A 19,531-nucleotide genomic window follows, 5' to 3' on the forward strand; every position below is an offset into this window, starting at 1 on the left:
GTAACCCTCTGCCCTTTTTCACCTCATACGTCCTTGCTTCAGAAAGTGAACCAAGGCTCCGCGAGGCCAGGTTACCCAGCAAGACCTCGCACCAGCTCCCATGCGCTGGCAGCCTTACCTCCCCAGAGTGGAGGGAGTGGGCATTCCCAGATCCTGCTCACTAAAACTCCCAGAAATAGGTAGATGGCCAGGAGAGAGGCAGGTAGCTCCCCGTGGCACAGAGCACTCAAGCAGGGAGTCTAGCACCCATGAGGGTGGGGGCCGCCTGGAAAGGATCCCTGGGTAACGTGTTGGATGCCCCACCTGGGCTCCTTCACATCTGTGGATGGAGTAAAAGGAGGCCCAAGAGGGCTGCGACTTGCCCCTGGTTGGTCACGGTGGTCAGAATGGGAATCAGACTTGAGTTTTGGCCGTTTTTTTTTTTTTTAATTGAAGAGTTTTGGCTTTTTGTTCTTAGCCCCTTAGATCCAAATCCTGGTTTTTATTTCAGGCCTGCTCTGCACTCTCAGAGGATCCTGCCCTCTGAGCAAACAGGCTCAGAGGGGTGAAGTGACTGGCCAGAGGTTGCACAGCAAGTGGGAGTCGGAGCTGGGATGGGGACCCAGGGTTCTGGAGCCCTGAAGCCCTACCTGGTGGACCACACTATCCTTACCTTGGAGGGTCATTCAAAGCCTTCCCCTGCTGACATTCTTGGAGAGGATTGGAGGAGGGAGACTTGGGAGGGAGCAGCTTTTGTATCTCCTCACCTCCTCACCCCTGCCTCCACCTGCCCCTACCTTCCTTATCTTCCAGGCCCCCTTCCCAGATCTCCCTCTATGGCCTTTTCCATTCCCTTCTCCCCTTAAATCTCCCTTTCAACACTCCAACCTCTTATTCCAGCAACTAAGGGTATCCCCTCATCTGAGAAGACTGAGGTTGAACCTCTTGATTGCCCCAGTGGGGGATGGAGGTCCACATGGGGTAACATAGCCAGTGATGGAGAATACAGTACAGGAAGAGGGGCAAAGGCAAAAAGGAGGGGATGTTATAGGAATCATAGTGTGAATGATAGAAATGGAATTGATAGAATGATAGAAATGGGAAGGGAGTTTGGGAACATGAGTGGTGGAAGGAGGCAACATGGCAGGGGCAAGAACACGGGAAGGAGCCCCAGTGATGGGAGGCAAGAGGTGTGGCCCATAGTGGACAGCCCCAGCCGGCTCAGCTCAGGCCGCTCCCAGGGCTGCTCCCAGAGCTGCTCCAGCTGCCGCCCTCACGTAACCAGAGCCTGCCTATTGCATCAGAGGCAGGCGGGCGGCCTTGGGTAAACAGAGCGGCCCTCGAGGGGCCTGGGGCCTCCCCAGCCACCTCAATATCCCCAAGCCTTGTTCTGTGGCTTGGAGCCCAGGCAGAAGCCCCCAACCTGGCCTGGGCCCTGGTGTGGCCTTGGGACACTTGAGTGTCTGGTGTTGGGCACTGAGGGACAGCAAGGGTGGGGTGGGGGAGGCAAGACAGACCCCTAATCCCACCTTTTTATGACACAGTGCAAACTCTAGTTTTTATATCCAAAGAGAAATCCATGCCCAGGCTAGAGGTCCACAGTGCCCATGTCACAGTGGGGGAACTGAGGTGTGGGGAGAGGCAAAATCTTCTTAAGGTCTCGGTTTCCTTCCCCAGTGTCCCCTACACACTGATATCTCCACATGCTCCCCACCAAGTCCAGAGGCCCAGCCATCTCCTGTTGTCTTCTGAGAAGGTGGACATCAGGCAGCCACTGCAACCCACCTGCTCTCCCCTTTTCATCTGCCCCAAATGGACTTCCCCATCCCACCTCGTGGCTTCATCTCCAAGCCTCTCCGTGGATGCCCAGCTCAGTCTGCTTCCACTCACTACTCTGGCTTCATCTCCCTCATCCTCCTCCACCAAAGACTATTCTGCAGTCTTTCTCTGCATCTTTGCAAGTCCTGTTCCCTCTTAGAAAACCCTTCAACCAGTAGCAAACTCCTACTCATGCTTCAAGGCCCAGTACAAATGCCCCCTGTTTGGGGGCAGCCCTCCCTGACCCCTCTGGCCCAGCTGCAGGAGGCACAGCTGGAATAGTCCACACAGCGACCCCAGAGCCCCTTTCTGCAGTCCTTCTATTTGAAAGAGCAAGAGTTAGGGATGGCTTCGAGAAGCCCTCGGTCCCTGGGGCCTCAGGGTCCGGGGTCGGAGATATAGTTCATTCAGGTTGGAGTAAGTCAGGTTGGAGTAAGTCCAGGAGCTAGCAGTGGTTAGAGTCAGGGTCCGAATTAGGGTCAGGGTCAGCAGTAAGGTCAGGAGTGACCAGTGACAGGGTAGGAAGCCTGGCACGTCTGATCCAGCCCTCTCCCGGGTCCTCTTCCCTCACTGTACTCTCCTCCCCTAACCTCTGCGTCTTCCCGCGTCTATGTACCGGGCCCCAGAACTCGCGATGCCGGGCCACGCCCAAGTTCCCGCCCATCACCGCCTGTAGACACGCCCTCCATGCAAACCACCGCCCCGGCCAATCAGCTCCTGGGGGCGGGGCCTCCCACTCTGAAGGCACCTGTGGCCGCCGGGGTGCTCGGAGCTCTGTGCCGCTGCCGCCGGGTCGGTGCGCGAGCGTCCGAGGGTCCAGGTGGAGCAGGTGCGTGTCGCGTCGGGCCGAGGCCTGTGCCGTGTCCTTTGAATAGCTTCTGTGGGCTGGGTTGAGTTTGAAGGTCCGGATGTCTTGCTATGCATCGGAGAGTTGTCTAAGTAGTGTGCGTCCTAGAATTGGGAATTTGAGAGGCTGTGTGTCCCAGGGGTTGTGTGTCCAAAGGGTGTGTGTCCAAGGGATGTGTTTCTGAGAGGTTGTGTGTACCAAAGGATGAGTGTCCAAGGAGTTTCATGTCCAGGAGTTATGTCTGAAGGAGAATGTATCATGTCTGAGGGCTTGTGTGTCCAAGGGGAATGTGTCTGAGGGTTTTCATGTCAGTTCGGGAGTTGTGTGTATAAAGTTGTGTTGCCATGAGCCCCTGGTATGCGTCTGTGAGCTGCATGTCAGTAAGCTCCAGTGTCCCCATTTCCTGGGGCACACTCCTTTGCACATCCTAGAGGCCCCTGTGCACAACCGCATGCCTTCCTGCTGTGGGTATGCCCTCGTGTGTCAAGGCCCCAGGCCTGCATGTGGCATGACATCCACATGTGCCTGTGACCACCATGACCTTCACCCACCCATGGGGCCTGCACTTCATACAGCAAATGTGGGGCCTCAGCTGGGCACTCAGGGTACCTGTGTAGCTGGGGGCAGGGCAGTGGGCACGGAGCCCTGAGTGGGAGACCACAGCTGCCTGGGCCACCCCCTCCCCATGACTCAGTGTCCCCATCTGGGACATGGGTATGGGAACAATAGTCATAGCCCTCTGAGTGTCAGCACATAACAAGCTGGTGGCTGCGTAACTTTCATGGTCATGGTCTCCACCCTCTGCCTCTCAGAGTCCAGGGCAGCAGATGTCACCAACTGGGGTCCCTGGCTATTCCCTGTCCCCAAGCTTCATACCCAGGAAGTCAGGAATAGCTGAGGCCTCATGCCTGGCTTTGCTGAGAATCCTCACTGGGGATGGTCAGGACCTCTGGATTTGGCATCCAGGGATGAGAACTCTCAGGCTCTTGGGGTGAAGAAAATGGGGTTCAAAAAGGTATTTAGACTTGAAAGGACAAATGTGTGGGGTTTGATTCCAAAGGTCAAAGGGGCTTTGGGAGAAGTCAGCCTCGCTCCCTCCTGTCCCCATACCTGCCTTCCACCACCAGTCTGAGTCAAGGAGTGAATCTTGGCCTCCAGGGAATGGAATTTGGGGACATTTAGGGTCCTGGGGTCTCACCTGCAAGAGCTGGAAACTGGTTATCTGGTCTGAAGCTGCCACTTGGCAGGAGGGAAAACTGAGGCCAGGTGGAGACACGGCTGCCCCTCAGTTCCTAAGAGAACAAAAGCTAGGAATGAGGAGCCCCAACTTCCTCTCTCCCCTCAGACAGATCGCTGCCCCTTTCTGAGCTCTCTGGCTGCTCCTGTGACCTGAAAGCAAGTAGAGCCCAATCTTACTTCCCATCTCCAACTAATGATTTATTTCATTAAATCATTACCCAACCAGGAAGACGTCTGGAGAATGCAAATTAGAGGAGAAAGGGAATGAAAATAATTTGTCACCTCAACTTAGATGCAATGAGTGTAGACATGTTGGGGGTCTGACCTTCCGGAAGATTCGAGGCACATATGCACATGGAGACAGATGTCATTTGTCGGAGAGGATTTATCATATGCCTGGGATCCCATTTGGGGTCAGAGAGGTCACCCCAGCCCTGGCCCATGAATCCGCATGGGGTGTACACAGAGGTTGGGTCCCATTTCTCAGCCCCCACAAGGGCTTCCCTAGGCCTGCATCTTAGGGGCTTGTGAGGCTGCCTGTTGCCCCCAGGTGACCCAAGAATGAGTGTCTTGGACCCCATTGATGCCCAGGCCTACTTTCTAGACTGGGCAGCGGGGAGGGTGAGTTAGGGGTGCAGCCGGACAACCCTGGGGTACACGCCCACGCTTGAGTGAGGATCTGGGGTCCTGCCGAGTGGCTCTGGGGAGAAGCCCGCTTCCTCCTGTGTAGTAGAACCGGGTCAGCTGTCTCCGCTTCACTGGGCTATCTGAGTCAGGCTGGTCCTGTGTGTAAATGAGGTGGAGCGTGGGCCCGGGCAGACAGTAGGCACTCAACAACAAGATGTGCCATCTGAACTATGATCGAGTGGACGTGCCTCTGAGCCCCATCCAGGCCCACCCTCACCGCCCGCTCCCCATGGGGCCAAGCAGTCTCAGGCCTTTCAGCTTCTCTGTCCTGATCTCCTCCAGGTTCACGTTCACTGGAGGTTGAAGTAGAGTCCTTGGAAGGGAACAATCCAAGCAGGTTGTCATAACGAGTCACTGCTGTGGGCACAGGTCTGCCTCTATTCAGTTTCCACAACCAAAGACTCTGCCATCTCCCGCTGGATGCCGTCCTGGCCTCCTGCTCCCATAGGACTTCTCCCCACAGCAGCCACAGGGTCTTCTGAAAACCCTGAATCATGCCACAGCCCTCCCTCCCCTGCTCATACACCCTCCATGGCTCCCCACTGCTCTATAGCCCACTCTCTTACCTGATCTCTTAGGCCCCTTGTGGCCTCCCTGCCCTCTTCTGTCTCCAGATGCCCCCTGCTCACCCATCCATACCCAGCCATACCAGCCACCCCCATACCTGGAACCCACTGAGCATGTTTCCACCTCAGAGACTTTGCATCTGCCATACCTTCCACCAGGCAATCTCTCACCCACATCCCTTTGTGGCTGGTCTCCTTTCATCCTTGAGGTTCCCTTTTCAGAAAGCCCCTTCTGGCCTCTTTGTCCAAAGCAGCTCCCTCCCTGCCACCCCTCCCCACTGCCTCCCCCTATTGAATTTCTTCATCAGAGGCCTCTGTCCCTGACACAGTTATGTGTCTGTCTCCCCAACCAGACTGGGCAATGGGGAAGTCCAGGCTGGATCTCTCCACTCCCTGTCCTTGTATCCCTGGCACCTTGCTAAGCTCCCAGACATTTCTGGGAGAAGAAAGTGGGGACCAGGGATGCCCCAAAGGCCCCATCTTAGGTTCCCCACTGGCCATGTCTTGGGTCTGCTGGGCTATGGGCCGAGTCCCTTCTGCCCAGTGCTGACAGATGTGCTAATTTCCCAAGCAGGGAGGCCTGGACCTCTGGGGATGAATTTCTGGGGCCCTACAGGGAGATCTTTCTCTGGAACAAAGAGAGATAAACTTTGGGCTGTTCCTGCAGCTGCCACTGCAGCTTAGGGGACATCACTGAGGGTCTTGGGTGGCCCAGGGCTCTGATCTGTGTGAGATGGCAGATTGGGGAGTCTCCCCCAGCCCCAGGGGTAGGGGTCCCAGGCCGTATGGGAGGTGGGATGGGGCGGTGAGCCTCTGTTGGCAGTGGACAGGGAGGGCAGCCGGGTACTGCATGTCCTTATGACAGTTTCCTTCTGAGATGGGCGCTGGAACCTTCACAGGGTCAGCCCCTTGGCCTGAGAGAAGTGTGAGCACCATCCAGTTGGCTGGTGTGCTTTTGACTGTTGAGAGCAGGGGTCTCAAACTGGTGACCAGACAGGGCCTCATATTTGTTTTGTGAGCCATGAAGTGTTAAAAGGAAAACTAAACCAGTTGCCAATGTTTCTTCCGTTTGTTAAGCAGTTGTTTGCTCATTCATTCAAGGAAAGGTGGTTGCCAGCCTACTGTGTGCCGGGTGTAGGGAAGCCTCCATCCCTGGCCTCATAGAGCCGACATCCTAGTAGGGCGACATGATCATCAAAGAAAGTAGCATAGAAGCACAGAAAATATCTGGTAGAACTAAGTGCCACAGGGAGAGAGAAGTCTGATCTGGGGAAATACGCACCTCTGGGGAGAGAGATTTTTGCCCAGCCTCGAAGGATGTGTAGCAGCTTCTCAGACCTGGGTGAGTCTGAGAAGGGTGTTTCAGGGAGAGGGCGCAGCACAGGCAAAGGCCTGGCGATGGGAAAGCGGCAGGTCTGTCTGGGGGGTGTTTCAGGTGTCTGGAAAGGGGCAGAAGGTGAGCTGGAAATTTGCCAGTAGATGAAGCCTCCCTAAAGAGGAGGGGCGGGTGAATGGATGCCTGAGGAGCCCCAGGGGGCCATGGTACAAGTAGGGAGACTGAGACTCGGAACGTGTCAGGCACTGAGTGTAGAGTGGAGCCAGGATATGAATACTGGTCTAGCCAGACCCACAGTCACAGCCAGGCCCACGTACCTCTCAGCACATGGCCACACATGGCAGGTCCCTCCAAGGAGGGGTCTGTGGAGGAAGGTCTGAAGGTCCCCCACTGGGCCTCAGTTTCCCCATGGATGCCAGAGAGACCTATGCACAAAGGGACCCCCAAAGGACCTTCTCCAGCTGGAACATTCTGGGTTTTTAGGATTCAGAGCCACATGAGGGTAACACACCCCACCCGCAGACCCCCACGGTCTCCAGAAATACCCCACAGATCCCCATGATCCCCTGCCACCTGTACCAACGTAGCCTGTGGTCCCCATGCACGGTCCATATATGGGGGTCCCTGAGATCATCACCCTGGCACCTCACCCTCAGGACCCCCACCCCCCAGCCCACATCTCTCCCCCAGGGGGTGCTCCCATCCTGCCTCAGGAAGCCAGAGGATGGGCAAAACCACTGCAGGGGAGGGAGGCCCTACCTGTGTCTGGGGGCCTGCATGTAATGGGAGGACCAGCACAGATTTGGGGAGATCTGCTTGTGTCTAGGGGGTTTGCATGTTGTGGGGGAGCTGGTCTGTTTGGGGGCATCTGCATGTGTTGGGAGGTCTGTGGGCATTTGGGGGATTGGCGTGTTGGGGGCTCTGTGTGTGTCTCGGGGGGTCTGCAGGTAATTGGGCATCCGCGTGTGCAGGGGGACCTGAGTGTGTTTTGGGATATGTGTGTTTGGAGAGCCGTGTGAGTCTGGGAGGGGTCTACATGTATCATGCACTACATGTGTTTTGGGGACTCATGTATGCAGGGATCCATGTGTGTTTGGGGTGATGCATGTGTTTGAGGATCTCCCTGTGAGCAGAATCTCCCAAACTCACCCCCAACTGTACATATGAGGAAAGGGCTTCTCCCTGGCCCCCCTGCCCCAGCACCCTTCCTGGATCTGCAGGGGGCCCTCTGAGCTGGGCACTCAGGGCTGGGGAGAAGTGATCCCAAGACCTTCTGGGACAGGTCAGGGCCCAGTGATTACAAAAGCCACCCGCATAGGGAAGGAGAGATATGCCACTTCCAGAGCACCTACTGTAGAGCACTCCCCAGCTCAGGGATGTGCCCCCCACTCCTCATATTCTGGGGTAAGAAACTGAGGCCTGGAGAAATTTGGCCACACAGGAGTCACTGCCAGAGCCCGCCCTCTCCCTAGGGCAGGTGAGGGGCTGCTGTGGGCTGAGCCAGCCCCTAGGTCACCTACAATGCCCCCCCACCTGGGCCACCATCTCCCTAGGCCCCCAGGGGAAGAGGCGGCTCAGGGGCCCCGGCTGGGGTGGGGGAGGGTCGCCAGCAGCTGGGGTCGGAGCTGCTTGAGCCCTCAAGAGAGGGGAGGGGGGGTCCCGACTTTCCAAGGGGCTCTTCCTGTCGCCTGTAATGAGGTACTTGGGGAGCAGGTGATGAAACCACCGCCTGGGTTGCGTGAGGCGGGGCCTCAGGCCTGATTTGCTGCAGCGCCCAGGAGCAGCGCCCCCTCCCCGCTTCGCCGCGTCCCGCAGGCCCTCACCTCCCCCCCACCACCCACCTGCCTCTCACTTCTCCTTTCCCCCTCTCCTTTCCCGGCCTGGGTCCCCCACCAAGCTGAGGCCTCTGGGCTCAAGGGTCTGGCAGCGTGACTCTGCCACTTGGCCCTCCATTAAAGCCCCACTGGGAGCCTAGAAGAGGAACTTGACTGTTCCTGGTCTTTTCTCTCACAGCCTCATGGCAAAACCTTTGAGATCAGGATGCTGTGACCCATTTTATAGAGGAGGAAATGGGGGTTTGCTGTCGTCCAGCATGTCGCAGTGACTGTCACCGGGGTCTTGCAACATGGCATGTTGACTCAGCATCCCCAGTTCCAAGGCCCCTCTTCCTTCTGGCTAATGGGAGGCCAGAAGACAAGGTCCATAGAACCCCCTCCACTGCCCCCTCCTCCCCAGCTGGTGGGAGAATTCTCACTTCCATTTACAGGCAAGAAAGTGGAGTCCTTCCATGGAGAGAGTCCAGCAGTGAAGGGTCAAGGAGAGGGTGGGATTCCTTCCAGCCCCCCACCTCCAATTCCAAGAAAGGCATCTTAGAGAGAGGAGACAGTCATGGCCTGAAGAACCCCACGGGTGTTTGTTGATGAATTTACTGACCACAGGTATCACCTAAGAGAGTTTACAATGCTCCAGGCATTCAAGAAATCTTCCTTCATCCCCCCACTTTTCCCCTGAACAGTGCTCAGGTCTAAAACCCCAAGCACCTTCCAAACCCCAGGCATATGCCACTAGCATGTCCTGTCCCCTTCGTCACCAAACAGTCCATCTGTTTCAGCCTGCCTGCGGCCCCCATCCCAGTTCAGGCCCCACATCTCCCACCAGGACACCTGCCCCAGCCTCTCCCTGTCACCTCACTCCTGCCCAGACAGGCGCTGCTCCTCACGGCAGCCAGGAGCAGAGGGGAGTTTTTAAAAAAAATCTTTTGGTTGAGATAAATCTCAGAGAAAAATGCAAAGATGATTGGAGTAGTGCTAAAAAGTTTGCACAAGCTAAATACACTTGTGTACCCAGGCCCTGGATCAGGGACCGGAACACCCCAGCCCTGAGACTCCCGCTGTGCTGTTATAGTGTCTGCTTGTCGGGGCCACTGTGCTGATAGTCACTGTACGTGAGCTTTGTCTGTTCTGGAACTTCACACAGATGGAATCACATGTTGTGTCCCCTTTATGAAGCCCAATGTTGAATCGGCACAAGGTCTGGGAGATTCACCTGTGTAGTTGCGTGGAGCTGGAATGCATCCTTTTCCTGTGCTGTATATAGTCCGTCTGCCATGGAACCTACCAGAAAGTATTTACCAATTCTTGAATGGAGAGCATTTGGGTCATTTCCAGTTCAGGGCTATGACAAACGAAGCTGCTGAGAACATTCTTGTCTGTGTCCTTTGGTAAAACATGGACCCATTTAGGTGAATACTGAGGGGAGGGTTGCTGGGTCAGAGGGCAGATGTGTGTTCCGCTTTAGTAGATGCTGGAGAGTTTTCCAGAGGGGCTCTACCTGTTTCCCCTCCCACCAGCAATGCGTGAAAGTACAAGGGGATTTGCAAACTGTTAAATCCCATTCTGACCCTCCCCTGCCCCCAAACTCTCCATGGATCCCTCTTGCCCTCAGAAAAAGCCCACACTCTTCACTGTGGCCCACGACGACCTACATGGTCCAAACCCCACAACTGTCTCCACCACCATCCCCCTTCCGTCTCCCCCTTGCTCACGCTATCCAGCCACACAGACATCTTTGCTTTTTTCAAGATGCCAAACTGATGATCACTCTGGGCCTTTACCCATGCAATTCCCCCTGCCAGGAACACTCTTTCCTCAGATAGTCCTCAGACTGACTCTTCCTTTGCTTGGCTATGTCCCTCTTGTGCTTCAAGTCTCGGTTCAAATGTCACCTCTTCAGAGATCATGACTTAGGCAGTTCCCATTGTTTTCAAAGGTCTGAGGCCATTCAAAGAATGTTGCCCTTTTAATAGTAGGTCTCGAATCACTTTTCTAATTTTCTATGGTCATTGGTCTATTTAAGCTTTCTATGTCTTTTCAGGTGAGTTTCTCGCAATGTTTGGTACGTGGTTGATGCTTGATAAATGCTAAGTAGGAGGTGCAAAGAAAGGGGTGAGGAGATACTGGACTCTTGGCCCCATCTGCTCAGACCCCTGTCAAGTCTTTCCACTGAGGCCCAACTATGTGCTTCCTCTTTGGAGATGCCCTCTTGGATTTCTCCTGACTGTTCTTCCCTGCTCTGTTCCCAGATCATTGGGTCCATCTCTCTGCCTCTCTGCTGAGCCAATGCCACAAGCTCTCTGCTTTCTACCTGGACATTGGTGGGGGTAGGGGAAATATGTGCACAGAAGAAGCCTCCCCCAACCTCAGCCTCCCCCAACCCCAGCCTCTCCCTCGTGCCCTGCACATTTAGCACACACTGCCACCTCCCCCCAGCAGTTCCGATCACGCCAACATCTGGAGAACGGGCCGCCAGGTCTGTCTGCGGCTCAGGGTGGGGATTTGCATGTGAGTACAAATATATATGCACACCCTGGGCCTTCCGCCTCCGCATTCCTTGGCTGACCCTTTACACCTGGGCCTGAGGCAGGGCAACGCTGCGTGGCTGGATTTGCATGCGCGTGTATTTCTGGGTAAGGAGTCAGCTGGGGGAGTCTGAGAGGAAGTTGTTGAGGGAAGCTGGGGGGAGTTCAGACGTGTCCCTCTTGACCTGCTCCATTTACCAGGTCTTCCCTGTCACCCCTGTGTCTGGTCCTGAGGGACTTCCAGTCTGGGGGAGAGGGAGAGCTGGATATACAGCACCCCCAGGCCCGCAGGGTCAGAGCTGGAAGGGCAGGACAGGGGCTGTGGGAGTCCAGAGTGAGGGCAGAGGAGGCTTCCTGGAAGAATTGATTTTTTGAGCTGGGCTTTGAAGTGTGAATAGGAGTTGGCCAGGTACAGAAGAGGCAAAGGGACTTTTTAGGCAGAGACATTTTGTTAAAGGTAAAGAAAGGTAGGCAAGGGCTGATTGGGGCACGACCCCGAATGCCAGGTTGGGGGCTGAGACTTCCTTTTTCCTGAGGACAGTGAGGAGCCATGAAGAGTTGTGAACAGGAGGGGCATGATCAGAACCGTGTGGTGGGTAAATCCCTCAAAGGCCAGAGCTGGGAATGACTTTGGTTCCTGGGTGAGGATTGGGAATTCCAAGGTCACCAAGGGTCAGAAGAGTCAAACCCCTGCATGAGCCCATCTGCGCCTTTCAGGCCTGGCTCCAGGGGTGGCAGAGGCTCTGGTAGCTGCTGGAGGACCCAAGGAGCCCTGGAGAACAGTGACTTAAAGTGCATGGTGCAGGCCAAGTACAGAGGGGCCTCACCCCCAACTCTGCCCAGACGGACACAGCCTTGGCCTCCCTCCAGTCTCCTGTTATCTCTATCCCTGCCTCCAGCAGTCTTGCTCCCCGTGGCAGCCATGGCCATGGCCAAGTTTTACAATGATGAATCAAACCCCATCCCTTCTTACCCAAACCCCACCCTTCATGGCTCTCCATTGCTCTTAGACCAAAACCCACAGCTCTCCCAGCAGCTCAGAGGACCCAGATTGTCCCTGCATCAGCATCCTCTCCCCATCCTCCTCACTCCAGCCTTGTTGATGAGTCCCCTCCCTCCTCAGGGCCTTTGTACCTGCCGTTCCTTCTGCCTGGAACTTACTTCCTGTCTTGACTCTTGGGTCTCAGTTCAGAGAGACCCTCCTCTGACCTTCTAGCTCTTGGTGCTCCCCCATTATGTGAACCCTGCCCTGGCCAGGATGTCCTTTTCTGATATGGGGACAGATGGAGAAGGGGCAAGGGTTGGATCTTCCAGGCCCAGAGACTCATGTCCTAGTCCCATGTTCCCATGGGACCCCAGGCGTAGGGGGCATTTCCGGAGTCATCTTGGCATGGAGACCTCCGGGCCAGTGCCCTCCTCCTGTCCCCAGGGACCCGTCGGGGAGGGGCTAATGCATCCCAGCCGTGGGAACTAGCCTGATTCCGGCCGGGGATTAAAATTAGCCCCAGAGGTTAAATTTAGCAAGTCAAGCTGGAGCTGTGGGGCTAAGATGGGGGCTTCCATCCGCCTGGGCGCTGCCTCATCGTGACCGCTCAGAGATCCAGCCCGAGAAGGTGGAGGGTGTGCCTGCGGTCACATAGCGGGCTGCAAATGATGGGCTGGGGTCTGGGAAGCAGGCATGGCTACTTCCAGCCAGGCCTGCATTTCCCTACGCTTCCCAAGAACTCATCCCCAGGCCTTGTTCTGGGTACTGGGCATTTCATGCCCACCCCATTCACAGAACAGCAAAGTGAGGCCAAGGGAGAGGCTTCCCTTGCTGAGGACTGTCCATCTGGTCAGAGGCTGGCTGGGACCTGAGTTCAGACCCACTTCACCCTGGGCAAGCCTGTGGCGTGATCCCAGTCACCTGTGACAGGGGAGGGCTGAGAGGTGGAGTGTGGTCGTAGAGTTGGCAGAGGTGGGTCTCAGGTCCTGGGGGCCACGAGGTGGCCATCTGTATGGCGAGGTGGGTGCTGCAGGACCGGCAATATGATTCCTTGGTTCCGAGGAGCCCTGCATGGGGGCCATGGGGAAAGGCCCGGACCCTGTCTTGGGGATAAGCTGTCCTCACTGAGCTGTTCATTTTTACCCATGGGGCCCCCGCCAGGGAGATTCGAGATCCCCATGAGGAGGGTCCAGGGTTTCTCCCCAGTTGCCCTGGGCCCAAAGCCCCCCAGTCTGAAGGCTCCAAGCCTAAGGTCTTTCCAAGGCATTCCCCCTCCTCCTGCTGGAAAGTGGGGCAGGGGTTGGGGTTTCTGTTATGTTCTCCCCTCCAAATTTTTAAAAAAGAAATCTATAATCACTGAGGGAGAAAAGTTAGAAAATTTCAATTATCAGAAAGAAAGAAAAAAGACAAAAAGGCCACACATTATATGATTCCATTTACAAGAAGCATCGAAAACAGGCAAATCCCACAGAGACAGAAAGCAGATTATGGTTGCCAGGGGCTGAAGGAGAGAGATGGGGAGTGACTGCTCCTGGGTCTGGGGGTTACTTTTGGGAGGATGAAAGTTTCCAGAACTAGGCAGAGGTGATGGCTGCACAATGTCGTGAATGCTCTAAACGCCACTCAATCACACACTTTAAAATGGTGAATGTTATATTATGTGACTGGCATCTCAATTTTTAAAAACGGGGAAAAAACTCACCCGTAAATTTCCACCCAGCGGTGACTCCCAGCATGAGCATTTCCTTCGAGTCTTTTTTCCACTCTCAATGCAATTTTTTAAATATATGTTTTATATATTTTTAACGTGTGTTTTCTGGTAACCACAGCCCTCAGCCTTGTTCATTGGAGGGCTATTGTGGGATTGCACAAGTTAAAAGGTGTTCGGTGTGTGGACCAGGCTCACTTTCAGTGTCTCAGGATCACTGAGCACCGCTGGGTGCCGGCATTAGCTCAGCCTCCAGCCCGGCCTGTGAAGGGCTTTTAGGCTGTTGTCTATGTTCGTAACAGCAGCGCATAAGTGGCACCTGCTGTGTTCTGGGCAGACCTGGATGCCCTATGTGGGTTAGCTCGTTTTACCCGCCAAGAGCATTGGGCAGTGCACAACACTATGTTTTTAAATTGAAGTATAGTTGATTTACAATGTTGTGTTAGTTTCTGGTGTACAGCAAAGTGATTCAGTTATATATATATATATATATATATATATCCATATATATATATATATATTATATATATATCCATATATATATATATATCCTTTTTCATATTCTTTTTCATTATAGGTTATTACAAGCTATTGAATATAGTTCCCTGTGCTCTACACTTGGACCTTGTTTATCTATTTTATATATAGTAGTTTGTATCTGCTAATCTCACTCCTAATTTATCCCTTCCCCTCCCTTTCCCCTTTGGTAACCATAAGTTTTTTATCTACGTCTGTGAGTCTGTCTTTGTTTTGTAAATAAGTTCACTTGTATCATTTTTTTTATATTCCACATATAAGTGATATCACATGATATTTGTCTGTCTCTGTCTAACTGACTTCACTGAGAATGATAATCTCAAGGTGCATTCCATGTTGTTGCAAATGGCATTAATTCATTTTTAATGGCTGAGTGGTATTCCATTGTGTGTGTGTGTATGTATGTGTGTATGTATATGTATGTGTGTGTGTATGTATATGTATGTATATATATATATCACATCGTCTTTATCCTGTCATCTGTCGATAGTCATTTAGGTTGTTTCCATGTCTTGGCTGATGTAAATAGTGCTGCTATGAACACTGGGGTGCACGTATCTTTTCAAATTAGAGTTTTATCTGGATATGTGCCCAGGAGTGGGATTGTAAGATCATACGATAACTTCATACAGTAACTCTATTTTTTAGTTTTTAAAGGAATCTCCATACTGTTTTCCATAGTGGCTGCACCAATTTACATTCCCACCAGCAGTGTAAGAAGGTTACCTTTTCTCCACACCCTCTCTAGCATTCATTGTTGGCAATGCACAACACTGTTATCACCACTGCACAAATAGGGAAGCCCTAGGGGGCCCCACAATTACCAGCTTGTCTCGCTTTAGAGCCTCAGGTGAGAGCATCTGCACCTCTCAATCTTTTCCCTTTGGTCAGCCTTCTCCTTATAAGGCCTGGGCCAAAGGTGTTCAATGAGCATCTACTGCATCCTGGGCTGGTCAAGGGTGGGGACCCCTTCATCTCCCTCTCAGCACTGGGCAGGGGCAGCCAGAAGGTAGGCTGGTGTGCCTGTCCCCACTCTCCACCTCCCCACTCTTCTCTCCTCCTTCTCCCCAACCTCTAGACCAAGGTCACTCCACCCAGCCAGGGACAATGGGGAGGAAAAAAATCCAGATCTCCCGCATTCTGGACCAAAGGAACCGGCAGGTGAGTTTCCTGGGTAGAAGAATGGTTGGGGGAAGGGCATTCTTGGCAGAGGACATGGCCTGGGCAAAGGCCTCACTGAGGGGAACTACAAGGTAATGAGGAGGCTTGATACAGGATCGGGAGTTGAGATGTAGCATTTACTCATTCTCATGATGATTTATTCACCTACTCTCCCTGTTGATGGGAGCCCCAGTCACAGGGGAGATGGAACTCAACACAAACACACCCAACTCAAAGCACTGGACCAGAGGGAGGCCCAGAAATGGGGAAGCTCAGAGTGAGAGTGTGGGCTCTGCCTGGAGGCCAAGGAAAACTTCCCAAAGGAGAGGACATTTGGACTGGGTTTTGAAGTATCAATGGGAGTTTGCCAGGTTGAGATGCAAGGAGTAGAACAGCCAGAAAGAACAGCACATGCAAAGGCGTGGAATTGTGAGGTATGTTCAGGGAACAGTCAGGCACCCTCAGGTCTCCCCACACAAACCCACATCCTTTTCTTCTCCCACCCTAACTGTGGGTCCTGGGTCCAGGTGACATTTACCAAGCGGAAGTTCGGGCTGATGAAGAAGGCCTATGAACTGAGTGTGCTCTGCGACTGTGAGATCGCCCTCATCATCTTCAACAGCGCCAACCGCCTCTTCCAGTACGCCAGCACGGACATGGACCGTGTGCTCCTGAAATACACGGAGTACAGTGAGCCCCACGAGAGCCGCACCAACACCGACATCCTCGAGGTACCCCTGGGACACTCCTCCCCGGCCCCACGAAGCCCAGCACACTCTGCTTGCTCAGAGCCTAGGGATTCTTGGTTTGCACGAAAGATGAGTGTTGCATTTCAGCTTTACCGCCAATAAAAGCAGGTTTGGGGTAATGGAGGATCCTGTCTAGGGGCAGCTGGCTCGAGAGCAGAAGTAAAAACAATCAACCATTGTGCATTGAGGGCTGCACTGTGCACCCCTCGCACACATCACCTCATTTGCTCCTCTTCCCCGTTTGGTGAGTACAGAAACAGAGAAGAAAAGATACCGCAAAGCAAACAGACCTCACTGAGGTCCAGGAATGTTTTTGTCTGAGCTGCTGTACCTTCAGGAGAAAGAACCTCTGCACTGGCTGGTTCAGCCCTCACACCCACTACCCAGGAGGAGTGAGATCACTGTCGATTTGAATGTGGAAATCTCTACTCCAGACAGGAAGCTAAAGCTACAGGGCTCAAGAGAGCAGCGGGCTAGGACTGCACCTGGGATGCCCAATGTGGCACAGGGTTTGGAGAAACTGGCAAAGGAGAAGCAGAGGTCCAGGAGGGTGCAGGTCACTGGTCCCAGGTGGGTGGGAGCTTAGGAGAGCCTACAAAGTTGTGCTGAGTGCCATCATTCATTAAGCACTGACTGCACACCAGGCTGTGAGGCTGCACATGGGTGCAGAGTGGAGGTACCGAATCCCATTCAGGAGGAGTGTTTGGATAACTCCAGCAGAGCTGGGTGGATCTCCGTCCCTCCTGTGTGACCTGGGCCTCTCTGGTCCCAGGGCAGGACAGTCCCTCTCTCACACACAGTTGGAACTTACTAGGTGGTAACTCACTGGGGTTTTTCATCAGTGGGATTTGGCTGGAGCAGGCTGTTCTCCTCGCGCTCTGCCTGCCCACAGAACTGGAAGGGATGGGTCCTCCCCTCTCCCGTAGAGCCAGGTTCCTTGGCTAGGATCGGGGAAGAGTCACCCTGATGTCTCTTTTTCCCACAGACACTGAAGCGGAGGGGTGTGGGCCTCGATGGGCCAGAGCTGGAGCCAGATGAGGGGCTTGAGGGGCCAGGAGAGAAGCTACGGAGGCTGGCAGGTGACGGGGGTGACCCAGCCTTGCCGCGACCCCGGCTCTATGTAAGTGACTCCCTGCCCTTCCATGAATGGGGCCCTCCCCACATCTCCTAGGCCTATGTGGTTGAGGCTAAGACTGAGAGAGGGACCTAGGGCCAGAAAGCCTAGAGTTTGGGGGCAGATCTTTGCTTGGGTGGGCAGGGAAGGCTTTCTGGATGGCTGGGCATTATAGCAGGGACTTTAAAGGATGGAAAAGAGTTCAACAGGCAGACAGGTCCTTCCTTCTTTATTTATTTGATTCATCAAACACCCTGGGAAGCACCTTTAGGGCGAACCCTATGATGAGTCAGAAGCCTCAATTCTGGGCTGAGTTATCAAGGAACGACAGAGCCAGATGTAGGCTCCTCAAGCCATGTGGGATTAGGTGAGCTGGAGCAGTAGTGAGAGCTTCCAGAAGGTAGAGGCTGGCCCCTGAACTCACTGGGATTTTCTGTCTTGGACTTGATGCCCTCATCCTTACATTCCTCCAACCAATCCCATCCTCTCTGCCTTCAGCCAGCAGCCCCCACTATGCCCAGCCCCGACATGGTATATGGGGCTCTGCCCCCACCAAGCTGTGACCCCAGTGGGCTTGGGGAGGCCGTGCCTGCCCAGAGCCGCCCATCCCCATTCCGGCCAGCAGCACCCAAAGCTGGGCCCCCAGGTGAGCATGGGGCATAGGCCCTGGGGGAGGAGGAGGTGGAGGTCCCAGGGGGTCTCTGCAGGGCAGGAACATTGGCTCTGGTACTGCCTGGCTGTGGGCATCACTCTGGACCTCAGACTTCATTAGATGATGTGGCCGCCTGCCCTCTCTTTGGGGCTCTCCTGCTCCCCAGGCCTGGCACACCCTCTCTTCTCACCAAGCCACCTCGCCAGCAAGACACCACCCCCACTGTACCTGGCAGCAGATGGGCGGAGGCCAGACCTCCCTGGTGGCCTAACTGGGGCCCGAGGGGGACTGAGCACCTCGGTGAGTCAGGGGAAGGTATGGAGAGCTGTGGGGGCAGGCGAGCTGGGTGTGTGCCTCAGTTTCCCCCTCACCCTGTCTTCCCACAGAGAGGCCTGTATGGTAGCCTGCAGAGTCCATGCTCCACTGCCACCCCAGGACCTCCACTGGGGAGCTTCCCCTTTCTCCCTGCAGGCCCCCCAGGTATGCACCCCCCTACCTGCCCTGCCGTGGGAGGCATCCACACACCTGCCTGGGAAGGGAGGTGAGGTCCATACTCCCCCCCCACCACCAGAACTAGGTGGGGTAGGTCAGGCTTGACTAAGGGGATCCCTGAGGTCAGGGCCTCAATTTACTCCTTCTATCCCTCAGAATATGGCCTTGGAGACCCCCCTCCGCCCCCGGGCTTGCTGCAGCCCCCTACCCTGGCCCCCTGGCAGCCCTCCAGGGGGGATGGTCCCCCGGCCGCCCCCGCCCAGCCCAGGTAAGTGCCCGGACTGCCTCCCAGCCCCGCCCCCAGTTCGAGTTCATGGGTGGGGCCCCTCTAACCTTATGAAGCCCGTAGCCACTGCTGACCCCTGGTGGCTTCTCCTGGTTCTGCACTTTGCCCCTCCCGACTGGTCCTGGTGGGGACGGGCGGCTATTTTGGAGGCCCCAAGAGGGATCGCCGCCCCCTCCTTTCCCAAGGTCCTCCTGCCCAATCTTTGCCCAAGCCATGCCACCTCCTTGACTTCCTTCTTTTCCTCACTGAGCTCATGGGCCCCCTTCTCTCTCTCTCTCCTTGCAGTGGGGGCCGCAGCCTGGGCGAGGAAGGCCCCCCGGCCCGCGGCGCCTCCCCGCCCACCCCCCCAGTCAGCATCAAGTCCGAGCGCCTCTCGCCGGTGCCCGGAGGCCCCAGCGACTTTCCAAAGACCTTCCCCTACCCCTTGCTCCTGGCCCGGCCGCTGGCAGAGCCCCTACGGCCCGGCCCCCCGCTACGCCGGCTGCCCACTGCAGAAGGCTGGCCCCGGTAGTAGGCCCGGGGGGTGGCACCGATCCTGCCCCCCAGGCCAGGCGGAGCGAGGGCATGTGGGGTCTCAACCTCTCTCCCTGTGTCCTTGGAGAAGACCCAACAGTTGCGACCCTCTCCGTGGTTGTAAGAGGGGAAGGCTGGGTTCAGATTCGCAATTCTGGGCTCCTTCCCCCTTCCTGTGTGTGTATCCATCAATAAAACACACGTGGCATCCGTGGATGAAACTGTCGGGGCTCAGAGCCACGCTCCTGCCTGGGTCTTCTCATCTCTTCCCCAGGAGCCTCAATTTTGCCTTTTTTTGGTTTGGGGTACCTCCTCCAGAATCTGACCCTGAGAAGACTTGGGAGTGCTGGTAGGGGTGTGGGGGCCGGGACTTAAGGGGAGGAACCCTGCAGGGAGCCCAAGGAGCAGGTGACACCAAGCAGGTGACACCGTGGACAGTGGGTGCTCAGCCCGCTGGGGGCCCTAGGGGACCACTGAGAGTGTGCACCTAGAGTGGTTCCACCAC

The 19,531-nt window shown here is 55.2% G+C and overlaps 1 protein-coding gene across 1 annotated transcript; it reads left to right on the plus strand.

The window, feature by feature from the left end:
- The first annotated feature begins 2,484 nt into the window (after window positions 1-2,484).
- On the plus strand, window positions 2,485-19,250 carry MEF2B (myocyte enhancer factor 2B). The gene is made up of 9 exons (XM_074350352.1): window positions 2,485-2,626; window positions 15,138-15,220; window positions 15,748-15,951; window positions 16,955-17,089; window positions 17,582-17,729; window positions 17,902-18,035; window positions 18,122-18,215; window positions 18,384-18,495; window positions 18,799-19,250. The coding sequence occupies exons 1-9, from the start codon at window positions 2,485-2,487 to the stop codon at window positions 19,022-19,024; spliced, it is 1,278 nt and encodes a 425-aa protein (XP_074206453.1). The 3' UTR covers window positions 19,025-19,250.
- Window positions 19,251-19,531: the final 281 nt, after the last annotated feature.

The sequence above is a fragment of the Camelus bactrianus genome, chromosome 22, assembly GCF_048773025.1.
Source record: "Camelus bactrianus isolate YW-2024 breed Bactrian camel chromosome 22, ASM4877302v1, whole genome shotgun sequence".
NCBI lineage: Eukaryota > Metazoa > Chordata > Mammalia > Artiodactyla > Camelidae > Camelus > Camelus bactrianus.